The sequence below is a fragment of the Rhinatrema bivittatum genome, chromosome 5 (assembly GCF_901001135.1).
Source record: "Rhinatrema bivittatum chromosome 5, aRhiBiv1.1, whole genome shotgun sequence".
NCBI lineage: Eukaryota > Metazoa > Chordata > Amphibia > Gymnophiona > Rhinatrematidae > Rhinatrema > Rhinatrema bivittatum.
This window is the reverse complement of record NC_042619.1, coordinates 241,172,176-241,186,355: the sequence shown is the minus strand read 5'-3', so window position 1 is coordinate 241,186,355 and position 14,180 is coordinate 241,172,176. Positions and strand designations below refer to the sequence as shown.

At 43.0% G+C, this 14,180-nt stretch overlaps 1 protein-coding gene across 2 annotated transcripts in view; it reads right to left on the bottom strand.

Annotated features, from left to right (window-relative positions):
* The window catches only part of URB1 (URB1 ribosome biogenesis homolog), a 235,012-nt gene that overhangs the window by 191,532 nt on the left and 29,300 nt on the right, over positions 1-14,180 (bottom strand). For both annotated transcript variants that reach the window (XM_029603591.1, XM_029603592.1), the window contains exons 5-7: positions 10,163-10,259; positions 8,567-8,652; positions 5,677-5,802 (exon numbers count right to left, since the gene is read on the bottom strand). In XM_029603591.1, coding sequence (XP_029459451.1) covers positions 5,677-5,802; positions 8,567-8,652; positions 10,163-10,259 — 309 coding nt within the window. The remainder of the gene's footprint in view (positions 1-5,676; positions 5,803-8,566; positions 8,653-10,162; positions 10,260-14,180) is intronic.

The window sequence follows — 14,180 nt, the reverse complement described above, 5'->3', positions numbered from 1 at the left end:
CCCCCCATGTGGGGACTCTTGCACCGATCGGGGTCTAGCCCAACCAAGGCTGCTCAACCCGATCGGTGCTCCCTTCTAACCTCACTGGGGACGGATTCGGAATGGCAATCCGAGCTCTGGAGACCGGAGACCTGAATTTAATGATTTTCTCTTACCTGGTCTCGGCGCTTAACGATCGTGTGTCGGACGGTCTCCAGGGGGAGAGGGAATTACCTTTACCGCCGCGCTCATTTCTGCACCCGCTGCCTTTCAGCCACACTGGGGGGCTAAGTCCACGCCGGGAACCGGCTACCAGACCAAGGCACACCTCTAAGGATATCGGAGATCAACCTCGGGAAGTCTCGACTGGGGGAGGGACCCTTAGGTATCACTGCAGGAGAGCGGGGCTCAATCTTCCTTAAGGTAAACTTTGTTTCTTCTTCTGTAATTCTTAACGCTATTCTAGTGCGGGGGATAGTGTCCGCATCTGCTAGGAGACAGAGATACTGAAGAGCTGAGGTTACTGCAGGGGTATATCTAGAGTGACGTCAGCTTTGAAATCTGACTCAGTCTCCAATCTGCTAGCAGAAAAGCACAATACCCATTGGTCCTGAGTCCATCTGGCTACACGCTAGGAAATTTCCAATTTTCTGTCTTGCATATCCTTCAACGACACTAAACCAGCCACTGGAATGGTGGTTTTCTTAGTGACCATCGACACTAACACATCCACCTTTGGAAGCGCCAAAAGCTCAAGGATGGCCTTAGGCAATAAGTACAATTTTACCATTGCCCGGCCAACCTTCAGGCCTGTTTTTGGAGTATCCCACTCCCTGACTACTAACTTCTTCACAGATCTGTGAAGGGGAAAAACCTTTCACTGGACCCCTTAGGCCATCCATGACTGGGTCTACCCCTTCCTGATCAGAGTCCTCTTGGGGAACCTTGATCCCTAACTCCTCTAGAGGAGGATCAGGGGCCACAGCTTCCCTTCAGCAACAGGTACCTGGCCCAGCCCTTCATCTGCCTCTGCCACATCCGGGCTAGTATCAGCAGCAGCAGCAGATAGTTACCAGCGGTACTACTTCCTCTGACTCCTCAGAGCCTTCGTCCAGACTAAATGGAAGCGCCGCCATACCCAGGACCCTCTGAGCCCACCAACGAATATGATCACTTGAACTCCTAGGTCTTTTACTAGGACACGGGCCAAGGGATCCCCGAGACTGAGCTGACTGCCGCCCTGCTGCTTTCCTGGCCAAGTATGCCTTATGTATAAGCAGGACAAACTACAAGGAAAACACTGCAGAGTCCTCAGACTCGTCCCTGAGGTCGTCCCCCTCATCAGAATTAGGCTCCCTCCTGTTCACGGGGCTCAGAACTGCCGGGAACATAAATTGCCATACTGGGTCAGACCAAGGGTCCATCAAACCAGCATCCAGTTTCCAACAGTGGCCAATCCAGGCTAGTACCTGGCAAGTATTCAAACACTAAGTAGATCCCTTGCTACTGATGCCAGTAATAGTAGTGGCTATTCCCTAATTCAACTTGATTAATAGCAGTTAATGGACTTCTCCTCCAAGAACTTATCCAAACATTTTTTAAATCCAGCTATACTAACTGAACTAACCACATCCTATGAAACAAATTTCAGAGCTTAATTGTGCGTTGAGTGAAAAAGATTTTCTCCAATTAGTTTTAAATGTGCTATTTGCTAACTTCATGGAGCAACTTGTCCTTCTATTATCTGAAAGAGTAAATAACTGATCCACATCTACCCATTCTAGATCAGAATGATCTCTAGATCATTCTGATTTTAAAGACCTCTATTATATCCTCCCCTCAGCCGTCTCTTCTCCAAGCTGAACAGCCTAACCTCTTTAGCCTTTCCTCATAGGGGAACTGTTCCATCCCCTTTATCATTTTGGTCATCCTTCTCTGTACCTTCTCCAGTGCAACTATATCTATTTTGAGATACTGTGACCAGAATTGTACACAGTACTCAAGATGCAGTCTCACCATGGAGCGATACAGAGGCATTATGACATTTTCCGTTTTATTCACCATTCCCTTCCTAATAATTCCTAACATTCTGTTTGCTTTTTTGACTGCTGCAGCACATTGAGCCGACAATTTCAATACATTATCCATTATGATGCATAGATCTTTTTCCTGGGTGGTAACTCCTAATATGGGTCGGTTCGGTTTATATTTCTAGGGGCTGGTTGGTGTCTGAAGGTTTGACAGCTCATTCAACGCATTTGCAGGCAGCCTCTTGGGCTGAGGCCCAGCAGGGTCACTGAAGGAAATATGCAGGGCAGTGACTTTGAAGTCACTGCACACTTTCGCCAGACACTATTGATTGGATGTCTGGGCTCAGGCTGTGGCTGGTTTTGACGAGAGTGTTCTGCGAGCAGGACTCCAGGTCCCACCCAGTTTAATGCGCTTAGGTACATCCCAGGAGTCTGGACTGATCTGGGAAAGGTTACGTACAGGGAAAGGAAAATTGGTTCTTACTTGATCATTTTTGTTCTTGTAGTACCACAGATTAGTCCAGACACCTGCCTGTGGTATAAGGGGGAGAGTCGTCTGCTCATGTTCATAGTTTGTCGGAGTTACTGCAGAGTTGTTAGCAGGTCACTGAGCTGTTTTTTCTCAACTCGAGTTCTTTCTTAGAATGTTACAGCATCACCACCCTCTTTGTTCATGAGAATTAAGGTGGCTGTTAAAATTGTTTTAAATTTTGGTATCTTGACTTCGATACAGTTCCATACTGAGAGACTGCAGGTGGCACTCTACATTATATAGCAGTTTCAATAAAACTTTATCTGTCTCCATCTTTTGGTAGGGGTACAAAACCCAGGATTCTGGATTTATCTGGGTACATACAGGGAACAGCCAATTTAAAGTGAGTTGCGCCACGCCGGTCAAGAAGACCTGACTGCATGGCTGAAGAGCACTGCCACCCGAGAACACTACAAATAAAACTTGGCCAGAATACCTCCCGCAGTCCTCTCGGCTGCTGTAATACTGCCGCCCTGTGTTTTTTTTGTTTTTTTTAACTATACCAGAGAAGAAACCAAAAAGAGAGCAGAAGTAAAAGGTACTTCCCTGTGTGGCCAAACTGCTATAAGACGCCAAGAGTTCTCCTGGAAGGGAGGGAACTGGCACCATCATTTGTCCACCCTCGGGGGTGAAAGGACCGAGCCAAGCAAGGGTCCCCAAACCCTGCTTATCCACCTTGGCACCAGGAGGGATAGCCCCATCAGGGCCTAGCAACCTCCTGGGAGGAATCCTCTAATCCTAAAAATCGGTTTTTGGGGTTTTTTTTAATCTTTATTAGACTGCAGGATTTGCACCTCTACTATCTGCTGGAGACAGAGAAAAACAGAGACTGCAGGGTGCACACCAGATTATATGGCATCTGCTGGAAGGGAGGCAAAACCCAGGAGTCTGGACTGATTCAGCTAAGAACAGGAAACAGTTGTTAAAAGAGACAGAGTAGTTTATTATTACTTTTTTAAAAAACAAACCAGATGTATACAGTTCTGTATTAATTATGGACCTGCACCTCTTAAGTCAATAAAAGTGGGATATAAACAAAGGCATAGAGAACCTTTTGTCTATGGACACAGGTACATTTTATCTTCTACATCAAGTGGTTGTGCATTTTGCAAAGACTTAATAAAAAGCTTTTAAATCATGAAAAATAAAAACCCATCCATAACCACTGCCACCCTCAAAAAGGAACTGATCACAGCCAAGGGAAAGCATGATAATTCTAAAAACAGATAAATAAAACAGCAACAGTTAATTTTTGCTAGCCCTTTGAGGCAGGTGGATACAAGGCTTCTGTTATCAGCAGAAACAAACTTTGGGAGTTCTATAGGTTCATCATAAGATGTGCCATGCTGGGTCAGATCAAAAGTCCATTGAGCCCAGTATCCTGTTTCCAACAGTTGCCAAACCCGGTCAGATGTACCCAGTAGATGCCAAAGAATAGATCCAGTCCCTGTTGCTCACTCCCAGGGACAAGCGGTGGCTTTACCAATTATTTATTTAAGGACATTTTCTCCAGGAACCTATCCAAATCCCTTTTAAATCCAACTATGCTAGATGTCTTGACCACATCCTCTGGCAACAAATTCCATAGCTTGATTGGGCATAGAGTAAAAAAAAAAAAAAATGCTCTCTCCAATTTGTTTTAAATCTGTTTCATGGAATGTCCTCTAGTCTTAGTAGAATTTGAAAGGGCAAATAGTCATCCCCTCACGATTTTATAAACCTCCATCATATCTCTTCTCAGTCATCTCTTCACCAAGCTGAAGAGCCCTAACCCATTTAACCTTTCATATTGGAGTGGTCTGTCACTTTTTACTGTTTTTGTTGCCTCTCTCTCTGTATCTTTTTTAGTTCCACTATATCATTTTTAGATGGGATAACCAGAATTGCATACAGTATTATTCAAAGTGCTGTTGCACCATACAGCAATACAGAGCCATTATGATATTCTCTGTTTTATTTTCCATTCTTTTCCAAATAATTTCTAACATCATTTATTTTTAACTACTGCTGCACATTGAGTTGAGGATTTCAAAGTATTGCCCACAATGACTCCAGATTCTTTACATGGGTGGTTACTGCAAATGCACTGTGCACCTTTAATTGAGCTTATTTTTCCTCATATGCATCACTTTGCACTTTTCTACATTATATTTCATCTGATGCCTAGTCCCCTAGTCTCGCAAGGTTCTTCTGCCATTCACAAGCCACGCATGCATTAACAACTTTGAATAATTTCATGTCATCTGAAAATCACTTGTTGCTCCCTTTTCCAGATCATTTTATGAATGTGTTAAACAGCTCTGGTCCCAAACACAGATTCTTGGGGGGGGACTCCATTTTCACCACTGGGAAAATGGACTATTTAGTCCTACTCCAGAAGGTTACTTTCTTCCACCACATCACCTCTGAGCAAAGAAGGATGCATGAAAACATTTTAGCTTGGAAAACATTCAGCACTGAAGAGATATTAAGACTTTGTTGAAAACCATGAAAGAAATTACTCTAAATGCATGCAGAGTGATGATGGAGGATCTCCCATATCAGAAGTTGCCTATGAGGCTGGAAAGTGGCAAGAGCAGCATACCGGAGGTAAATATAACACCTGATCTTGGGCTGGCCCTGGAGCACAGCATTGGAGGTCTAGAGACTTCACGTCCAATCCCATCCTAGGCAAGCCTCTGTGCTCAAGCTTAAATTATATAAACTCTCTTGGAAAATCAGGAGAAAATGTTTATATAGGAGTTACAGACAATGGTATATGAACATTATTATGGCTATAGTTAATTTAACAAAATAAAAAAATACCTATTTACACTTTGGGCAAGTCTGAATGAGCCATTAGATTATTTAAAAGTACTTCTTGGCCAAGCATATAATCTCTAATACCACACAGTTCAGACCTATTTATGCTATGACCCATTACCAACTTTCATATTCATATATCCAAGAATTTTTATTTTTAAACTATTGTCAAATAGCTAATTAAAATGACCACAGCACAAAGGTTTTGGCAGCCATCTTGGAAAACTAACTGCCCGAGAGAAAAATAAATATTTTTTCCATCTTTTTCTTTAGTTAAGAACTCTCTCTGAGAAGCATACAAACAGGGCTATCGATTGTGTGCAAATAAGTTACCTTGACCTCCTCAGTGCTCACATCCACAATCCCATCCCAGCGGTAAAGAGAAGCAATGTGGTTTAATACAGCCGCCGTGAAAAAACGCACTTTCTGGGTTTTGCTGATTCCTTTATTTTTAACGACCTGAAGGCAATGAAACTGCAAGTCAGACCAAACATTCCCGAAGCTCTGTGGCTTCAATATGGATATACACAAAGTAAGGAGGAAAGAGCACGGTGCCTTTACACAGAGACAGACCGACAAACACAAGAAAAAGCATAGCGGGGAAAAGGGACAATATCCAAAGGGATTTCTGTAGGTAAATGGGGGTTTACCTGTTGAAAAATGTCTTTGAAAAATTGTCCCCCATCCCCATCACAGGGAGGATACAAACAGGTGCATTGTTTACAGTGCACACATTTACCTGGGTGAAGAAAGGGAGGAAGGACAGGTGAGGGAGGTTATCGAAGTACATGTGCAGATTTCAATTTGAATCTCCATGCATACTTTTTACTCCTGTTCTCATGCAAATACAAAATCTTTTTTCTACCTGAATTGTGTGTGCCGGCCCCATTTTCAAAAGGAAACTTCTCCAGGAGTTTCCCTTTGGAAATGAGTTGGCAGTACCATGGGTATAAAATATCTCCTATTTCCCTCCATTTTGCTCCCATACAAGAATGAGCAAGCGACGCTTTCACCACAGCTTAAGCCTGAAATCCCAAAAATACTGTATATCCCACAGAACAAAATCAAATCTGAAATATTTTAAACCTTCTCTTTCTTCAACCTCTCCTGCCTTAGCTGTCACACAAGAAGTTTTCATGCTAAACCACTGAGCAGGTTTTCTATGGTAGGTAACATTAATCCACCAAAATCCATTTTAATAATTTTCTTTACACTTAATGATGGCCTGAAATATGGTCCAATTTTAAAAAGCTATTTAAAAAATGGTAGCAATATCTGGATTTGAGTGTCTTGTCTGCTCTAAAGCCAATAGGACTGTGTGCATGTGTGGGTTGGCATAAGCAGGACTTGGGTTCCAGAGATTGTGCATTTGGGTCTCGAGGGAAGAATGGAAAAGACTCAGGCAGACTGCAGAACTCATAGGTTTGTGCCTCAAAGAAAAACATAAAACTGTGAGGGTGATATAAGGGGGGGGGGGGGGGGGAAATGACAGGCAGGGCTTAGATGAACTGAAGTCACAGGTTTGTGTCCTGAATGAGGAACAGGCAAGGCTGGGGAATATTAGAGAATAATATTGAGAGGAAAAAAAATGACCACATTCCACTCTTTCAATTCTCCCCAGTACTCAGAAAAAACTCTACAGTGTGCCACAAGAAAGATTTTGGGATTACTTTGATACTGCATCTTATTATCCCATTTTAAGCCAACAGGGGCTTCTTTTTCCCTTCTGTCAGCTAGTTTTAGTTTGAGGATAATGTATCGAGGCTCTGTGGTTTTTCTGGACAGCCCCATGTGTGACCTCTATATGTACTGTTACTGGGCAGACTAGCTGGGCCAACTGGTTTTTATCTGCTGTCACCCTACTATATTAATGTTACCAGAACAGAAAATACGTCTACAGTCAGTCAAAAGGTGTGAGAAGCAACTAAACAAGCACTCCTGGGTCTTACTCTGTGCTATACTGGCTCACCCCATGATCTAGTTGTTACTGTTACTCCAGCATAGCTTAGAAATATCTTGCTCCCACCCAGATACCTTTGTGTGAAGGGCCAGTGGAAGCACTGGGCAAAGGTCTAGGGCACCAAGGTCTCAGGGGCAGTAGCCGCAACAGCAAAAGAGAAGAGACAGCCACTGCAGTGGCGGCGGTAGTGGCAGCTCAGAAGCTGCTGGCAAGATATTTCACAGATGACTGACTTGAGCCAGTAGGGGGTAGCGTGATGGACGGGTCACTCAGTCGGTCATCGATGAAATATCCTGCCGACAGCTGCAGAGCTACCACTACCACCACAATGGCAGTGGCTCTCTTCTGTCTTGCTGCTGACCGATGAGCAACCCCTCCGTCTTCATCAGGGGGGGCACAAGGCAAAAAGTTTGCTTAGGGCGCCTAATACCCTTGCACCAGCCCTGTTCATGTGTCCTTCTGAGTTTTGCTCTCATTCAACTGGGCCACAGCAGTGCTCATGGTCACTTGCACACTATTCTGGTTTCTAGTTCTAGAAATTCAGGGACCACCAACACATAGAAAAGTCTCTCTCCAGCTGAATAAGAAGAGTGAGATATTGTTCAAAATTTGCTGTAAGAGTTAACACCTGAGCAGCAGCAGTAAAGGAGGCTTTTTTCCCTATTCTGTGTTTATGGAGTACATTTTTACTGAAGAGGGCCCTAAGCATTTTCTCCACAGATTTGACACAGAAACCCCTTAGTACATTTGGCTCTAGAAGCTTTTTATCTCCTCCAGAATTCTGGGGTCTTCCTTATCATCTAGGCCCCTCACCTCAACAGTATGAGTACCACCGGATGCCCACTGCCTACATAATCCAGTTTACAATTCTTGTCCTCATTTCTGCCATGCACACCACTGCTCTCCCTGCTTTCAATTCTTGGTCTCCATATACTGTGTAACAGGGTGTATAGCTAGAAAGATGGCCATGCAGGTTATGGCGTCATTTTGAGGCAAGGTGGCCAAGGGCGATTTGCCTTCAACACCTCCAAAAAGGCTATTCCTTAATGACAAAATTGCCTGAAGTGTATTATTCTGGTTATAAAATGTTTAAATATAAAAACAATAATTTTGCATAATATATTGCCAGCATTACAATTAAATGGAAGAGTGCTGCCCAGAATTTAGCAAAAGAGCCACTAACAATGCATGAAAAGGCCTGTGTCTTTCCAGCGAGAGGCACTGTGAAGGGCACAGAGGGTTCTAATGCCAAGAAACACTGACCTTTGCTTCCAACGTAGAAAGCAGAAGACTAATAGTAGAAATTCTATCTTCCTTTAATCCAGTGCTAAAAATGTTTGTGACAAAATCTAAAAAACACGCAGAGAGAACACAACAATCAAATGTAAACAAGAAGTCCCACAAACTGTATGTATATATATATATTTATAATCATTACAAGCAGAATCTATTTGTTCATAGACCATTAAAGATGTAGAAGAAATACTGGACAACCATGTTGTAAATCTGCATTCCCCTAATCAGGAAATAGGGCAAAATTGCATTGTTGGAAGATCCTGGCCATCAAAGCTTCCAGACACGGGTTCTGTGCAGCCTTTTGCTGATTCCCTCTCACGAAGGATTAATCTGCCATTTTGTGAGGCGACTCCAGAAGCTAAGGAAATACATCAGGCTGGCACTGGAACTGGCTCCCTTTTATATGTTCAATGGGGTGCTCTCTTGTGGGATCATACTTTAACGACATAGTTTATAGTGAACCGATGATTGCAGTGACAAGAAAGCCAGCAGCTAAAAGCTGCATTTTCCCCCTCCTGTTTCCAACTCAAGTGTGGTCCGCAAGGATATGTAACACAGGGTTACATTCCCCAGATCACAGAATCGTTAAATAATAGGACATTCAAAAGTAATGTGAGAAAATACTTTTCCACTGAGGAGAGTGGTGGACCCCTGAAACAGACTTTCAAGGGTGGTTATAGCAGCCAAAACAGTGGCAAAATTCAAGCATGCATGAGATAAACTCAAAAGGGACCTTAGTGATGGAAGAAGGGAGATCACGCAAGACTTGAGACAGCACAGCAGGAAGGTACAAATGGGCAAATGGGACGGGCCAATTAGTCCTTTTCTTCCATCACCACCTCTGTTTCTATGGAATGGGCGTCGTGAGGTCATTTAGTCTACCCCTGACTCCAGGCAGGAGCCACTGTTTCTAAATCATCTCAGACAAACATTTGTCTAACCTGCTCAGAAAAACCTCCAATGAATAAGTATCAAACAGCTAGTGATTTTCACACCTTTATGCTGTTGGGAAGGAGGGGAAAGGGCCTTGCCGCCTCTTGAGCCCAAACGCTGCATGCATAAGACAGAGAGGGGGAACCTGACCCGATTGAGCTGCCCAAGTCTAGTAGGAGGGAAGCTGCAGCCCCAGCAGCCACGGGCAGGGAGGAGAGGAGCAGCCCCAACAGCTGTAAGCAGCAAAGGTAGGCGAAAACAACTCACACATCAGAGACCGGTCTGGCATAGGAATGTGAGCCCTCGTTCTCACAGCTACGTTGTGTGTTTGTTGTTTGTGGATCTCAAGAGAAATGAAAAACAGACTTCTTTACATCTCCCTGCCTCTCCTAATAGAAAATTCAAAGTGCTCAGGCAATTCACTTCGAAGCTGTCACAATGTAGAAGAGGTGCAGGATGGGTCATCAGAGTGCAAACAGCATCAAGATCACAGGGGGAAATACAAGTGGGTTCAAACTGGGGATTCTGAACAGTGCAAGAGCTTTCTCTGATTCGGCTGTCTTGCGGCTCTCTTGTTTCCTCGTATTTGCCAGCATCTCATGCACAAGAAGAGCAAACCCTGCTAGTTACCTTTCAGTTCCAGCACCTGAATGATGCTCGTGTTATCACCAGCGATGAAAAAGGAAAGAGCAAACTGAATATATGCCATACGGACATCCGGCCTCCCCTGAACAAAAAAAAACAAAGAGACCATTTCAGTGTTACACAACTCAGATACAATTTAAATGCTATTTGAAGAAATAATTAAAAAGAAAAAAACTTTAGCAGCAATTTTTTAAGCTGGCACTGTACAACTGAAACAGCATGCCTGGCATAGGTAAGAGCATTACAATGAGATGCAGCTAATAAATAGTTTATTATTTTGTGGAGCATTTCTGTCATTGTGAGTGAACACAGAGGTGAACTTTAAACTTACACCTGTTAATTTCATTCCTTTAGTTCGGCAAGACCAGTCCAGACAAGCGAGTATTGTTCTCCTGACAGCAGCTGAGACAGAGCTCAAGCAGACTTCACTCCCCACTATACAAAGTCAGCTCTTCAGTATCCTATGTCAAAGCAAAGAAAACCAAAAGGCACTAGCTTGGTTTGGTTTCCAATCACCATCAGAACCAAAATCTGATAGAGCCAAAACACTTCTCTCCATGATAATTAAGCCAGGAATAAGAATCCCAGCACCACAATTAAGCCGGCTCCCTTCAAAGTGGGCAACAATATATTCACTGTTAGATTGCTGAATTTATCAGAATGAAAGCCCTTGAATGCTGTGGCTTCACCGGGTGGGCTCTGGACTGGTCCAACAAAATTAAAGGAAAGGAAATTAACAGGTAAGTTTAAAATTTTACCTTCCTTATCATGCATGCCAAACCAGTCCAGACAAGTGGAATGTAGCAAAGCTCCATCCGGACCAGGCAGAAACCACAATAGCTCTTAGGACTCCTGCATCCAAGGCATATCCATTCCCAGCCTGCACACCCATGCTGAGAGCGGGGATGCAACAGAGGCAAGGACATTGCCCTGCCATAATCTTCTGGAAAGACAGATTCTGACTCTGCCTACCAAGACTCTTGTGCCCTCGTCAAGCGGGAGTCACTGGCCCTTTCAGACCTGCAAACTCTTGCTGGAGTGTGTCAACGTGCTCCTTTCCTTGATTACTCCTGAAACCGATGCCTTAGATCCACTGTGATTTAAAAGGATACATTAATAAAACAAAAACCTATCCGAGAAGTGACAGGTAACCTACAAATAAGGTGCGGTCTCACCATGGGGCGATACAGAGGCATTATGACATCCTCTGTTTTATTCACCATTCCCTTCCTTAATAATTCCTAACATTCTGTTTGCTTTTTTGACTGCCACAGCACACCGAGCCGATGATTTCAAAGTATTATCCACTATGACGCCTTGATCTCTTTTCTGGGCGGTAGCTCCTAATATGGAACCTAACATCATGTAACTATAGCATGGGTTATTTTTCCCTATATGCATCACCTTGCACTTACCCACATTAAATTTTTATCTTCCATTTGGATGCCCAATTTTCCAGTCTCACAAGGTCCTTCTGCAATTTAATCGCACTCCGCTTGTGATTTAACTACTCTGAATAATTTTGTATCATCTGCAAATTTGATTACCTCACTCGTCGTATTCCTTTCCAGATCATTTTATAAATATATTGAAAAGCACAGGTCCTTGAGGCACTCCACTGTATACCCTTTTCCACTGAGAAAATTGTCCATTTAATCCTACTCTCTGTTTCCTGTCATTTAACCAGTTTATAATCCACGAAAGGACATCGCCACCTATCCCATGACTTTTTACTTTTTTTAGAAGCCTCTCATGAGAAAACTTTGTCAGATGCCTTCTGAAAAACCAAATACACTACATCCTCCGGTTCACCTTTATCCACATGTTTATTAACCCCTTCAAAAAAGTGAAGCAGATTTGTGAGACAAAACTTCCCTTGGGTAAAGCCATTCTGACTTTATTCCATTAAGCCATGTTTTTCTGTATGTTCTGTGATTTTGATCTTTAGAACACTTTCCACTATTGTCAGGCTAACTGTTCTGTAGTTTCCCGGATCGCCCCTGGAGCCTTTTTTAAATATTGGGGTTACATTAGCCACCCTCCAGTCTTCAGGTACAATGGATGATTTTAATGATATTACAAATTTTTACTAATAGAGCTGAAATTTCATTTTTCAGCTCCTTCAGAACCCTGGGGTGTATAACATCTGTTCCAGGTGATTTACTACTCTTCATTTTGTCAATCAGGTCTATCACATCTTCTAGGTTCACCGTGATTTGGTTCAGTCCATCTGAATCATTACCCATGAAAACCTTCTCCAGAACAGGTATCTCCCCAAATTCCTCTTTTGTAAACACCGCAGTAAAGAAATCTGTTAATCTTTCCGCGATGGCCTTATCTTCTCTAAGTGCCTCTTTAAGCCCTCGATCATCTAACAGTCCAACTGACTCCCTCGCAGGCTTTCTGCTTTGGATATATTTTAAAAAGTTTTTACTGTGAGTTTTTGCTTCTATGGCCAACATCTTTTCAAATTTTGTCTTAGCCTGTCTTATCCATGTCTTACATTTAAATTGCTAGAGCTTATGCTTTATCCTATTTTCTTCTGTTGGATCCTTCTTCCAATTTTTGAATGAATATCTTTTGGCTAAGATAGCCTCTTTCACCTCACTTTTTAACCATGCCGGTAATCATTTTGCTTTCCTTCCACTTTTAATGTGTGGAATACATCTGGACTGTGCTTCTAAGATGGTATTTTTTAATAATGTCCACACCTCTTACACACTTTTTACCTTTGTAGCTGCTTTCAGGTTTTTTTTTCTAACTATTTTTCTCATTTTATCAAAGTTTCCCTTTTGAAAGTTTAGCGCTAGAGCCTTAGGTTTACTTACTGTCCCCCTTCCTGTCACTAATTCAAATTTGATCATATTATGATCACTATTGCCAAGTGGCCCCCACCGCCATTACCAAATCCAAGACTGCTGATTTAAAATTGCTCCCTCTCTCTTCTGTTCCAAAACCAATTGCTCCATAAAACTGTCATTTATTTCATCCAGGAACTTTTTCTCTCTAGCATGCCCTGATGTTTCATTTACCCAGTCAATACTGGGGTAATTGAAATCTCCCATTATTACTGAACTACCAATTTGGTTAGCTTCCCTGATTTCTCTTAGCATTTCACTGTCCATCTTACCACCTTTGCCAGGTGGATGGTAGTATACTCCTATCACTATACTCTTCCCCAACATACAAGGGATTTCTACCCATAAAGATCCAATTGTGCATTTAGTCTCATGCAGGATGTTTATCCTGTTGGACTCTATGCCATCCCAGACATAAAGTGCCACCTCGCCTCCCAGATGCTCCTCTCTGTCATTGTAATATAATTTGTTCCCCGGTATAGCACTGACCAGAACTGTACTCAGTACTCAAGGTGCGGTCTCTCTCCATGCCGCAGCTTTTGTACATCCCATTGGTCCTCAGTCCATCTGGCTACACACTAGGAAATAGAGAAGTTACTTACCTGATCATTTCATTTTCCTTAGGGTAGACAGATGGACTCAGCATCACGCCCCCAGCTGCCCAAGAACGGAGCCAAGGATTCGCCCATGGAGTGAATATAGATTCCAAGAGATTACGGGTAAGCCATCATCCAGTCCCTAGATCAGGGCATCTATAATCTTACTGGGGTTCAGTGTTTGTTTGCTTGAGGACAGTTGTGGTTTATTCAGTTTTAATCAAGTTTTTTCGATAGTATGTCCACAGTGGCTTTTGAAGAGAATACTGGAGGGCTGAGGTCACTGCAGGGGTGTATCTAGGGTGATGTCAGCTTTGAAACCTGACTCCTCCTCCATCTGCTGGCAGGGGAGCATAACCCATTGGTCCTGAGTCCATCTGTTTACACGAAAGAAAATGAAATTATCAGGTAAATAATTTCTCCATTTCCCACTGAGTTATCCATGCCTTCAATTTAATTCTTCCATCAGAGGAGAATGGAGTAAAGGCATAACTCACAAAGGGCAGAGACTGGCTCTGACTGGCTGCAAGAGACACAGTCATAGTGGCT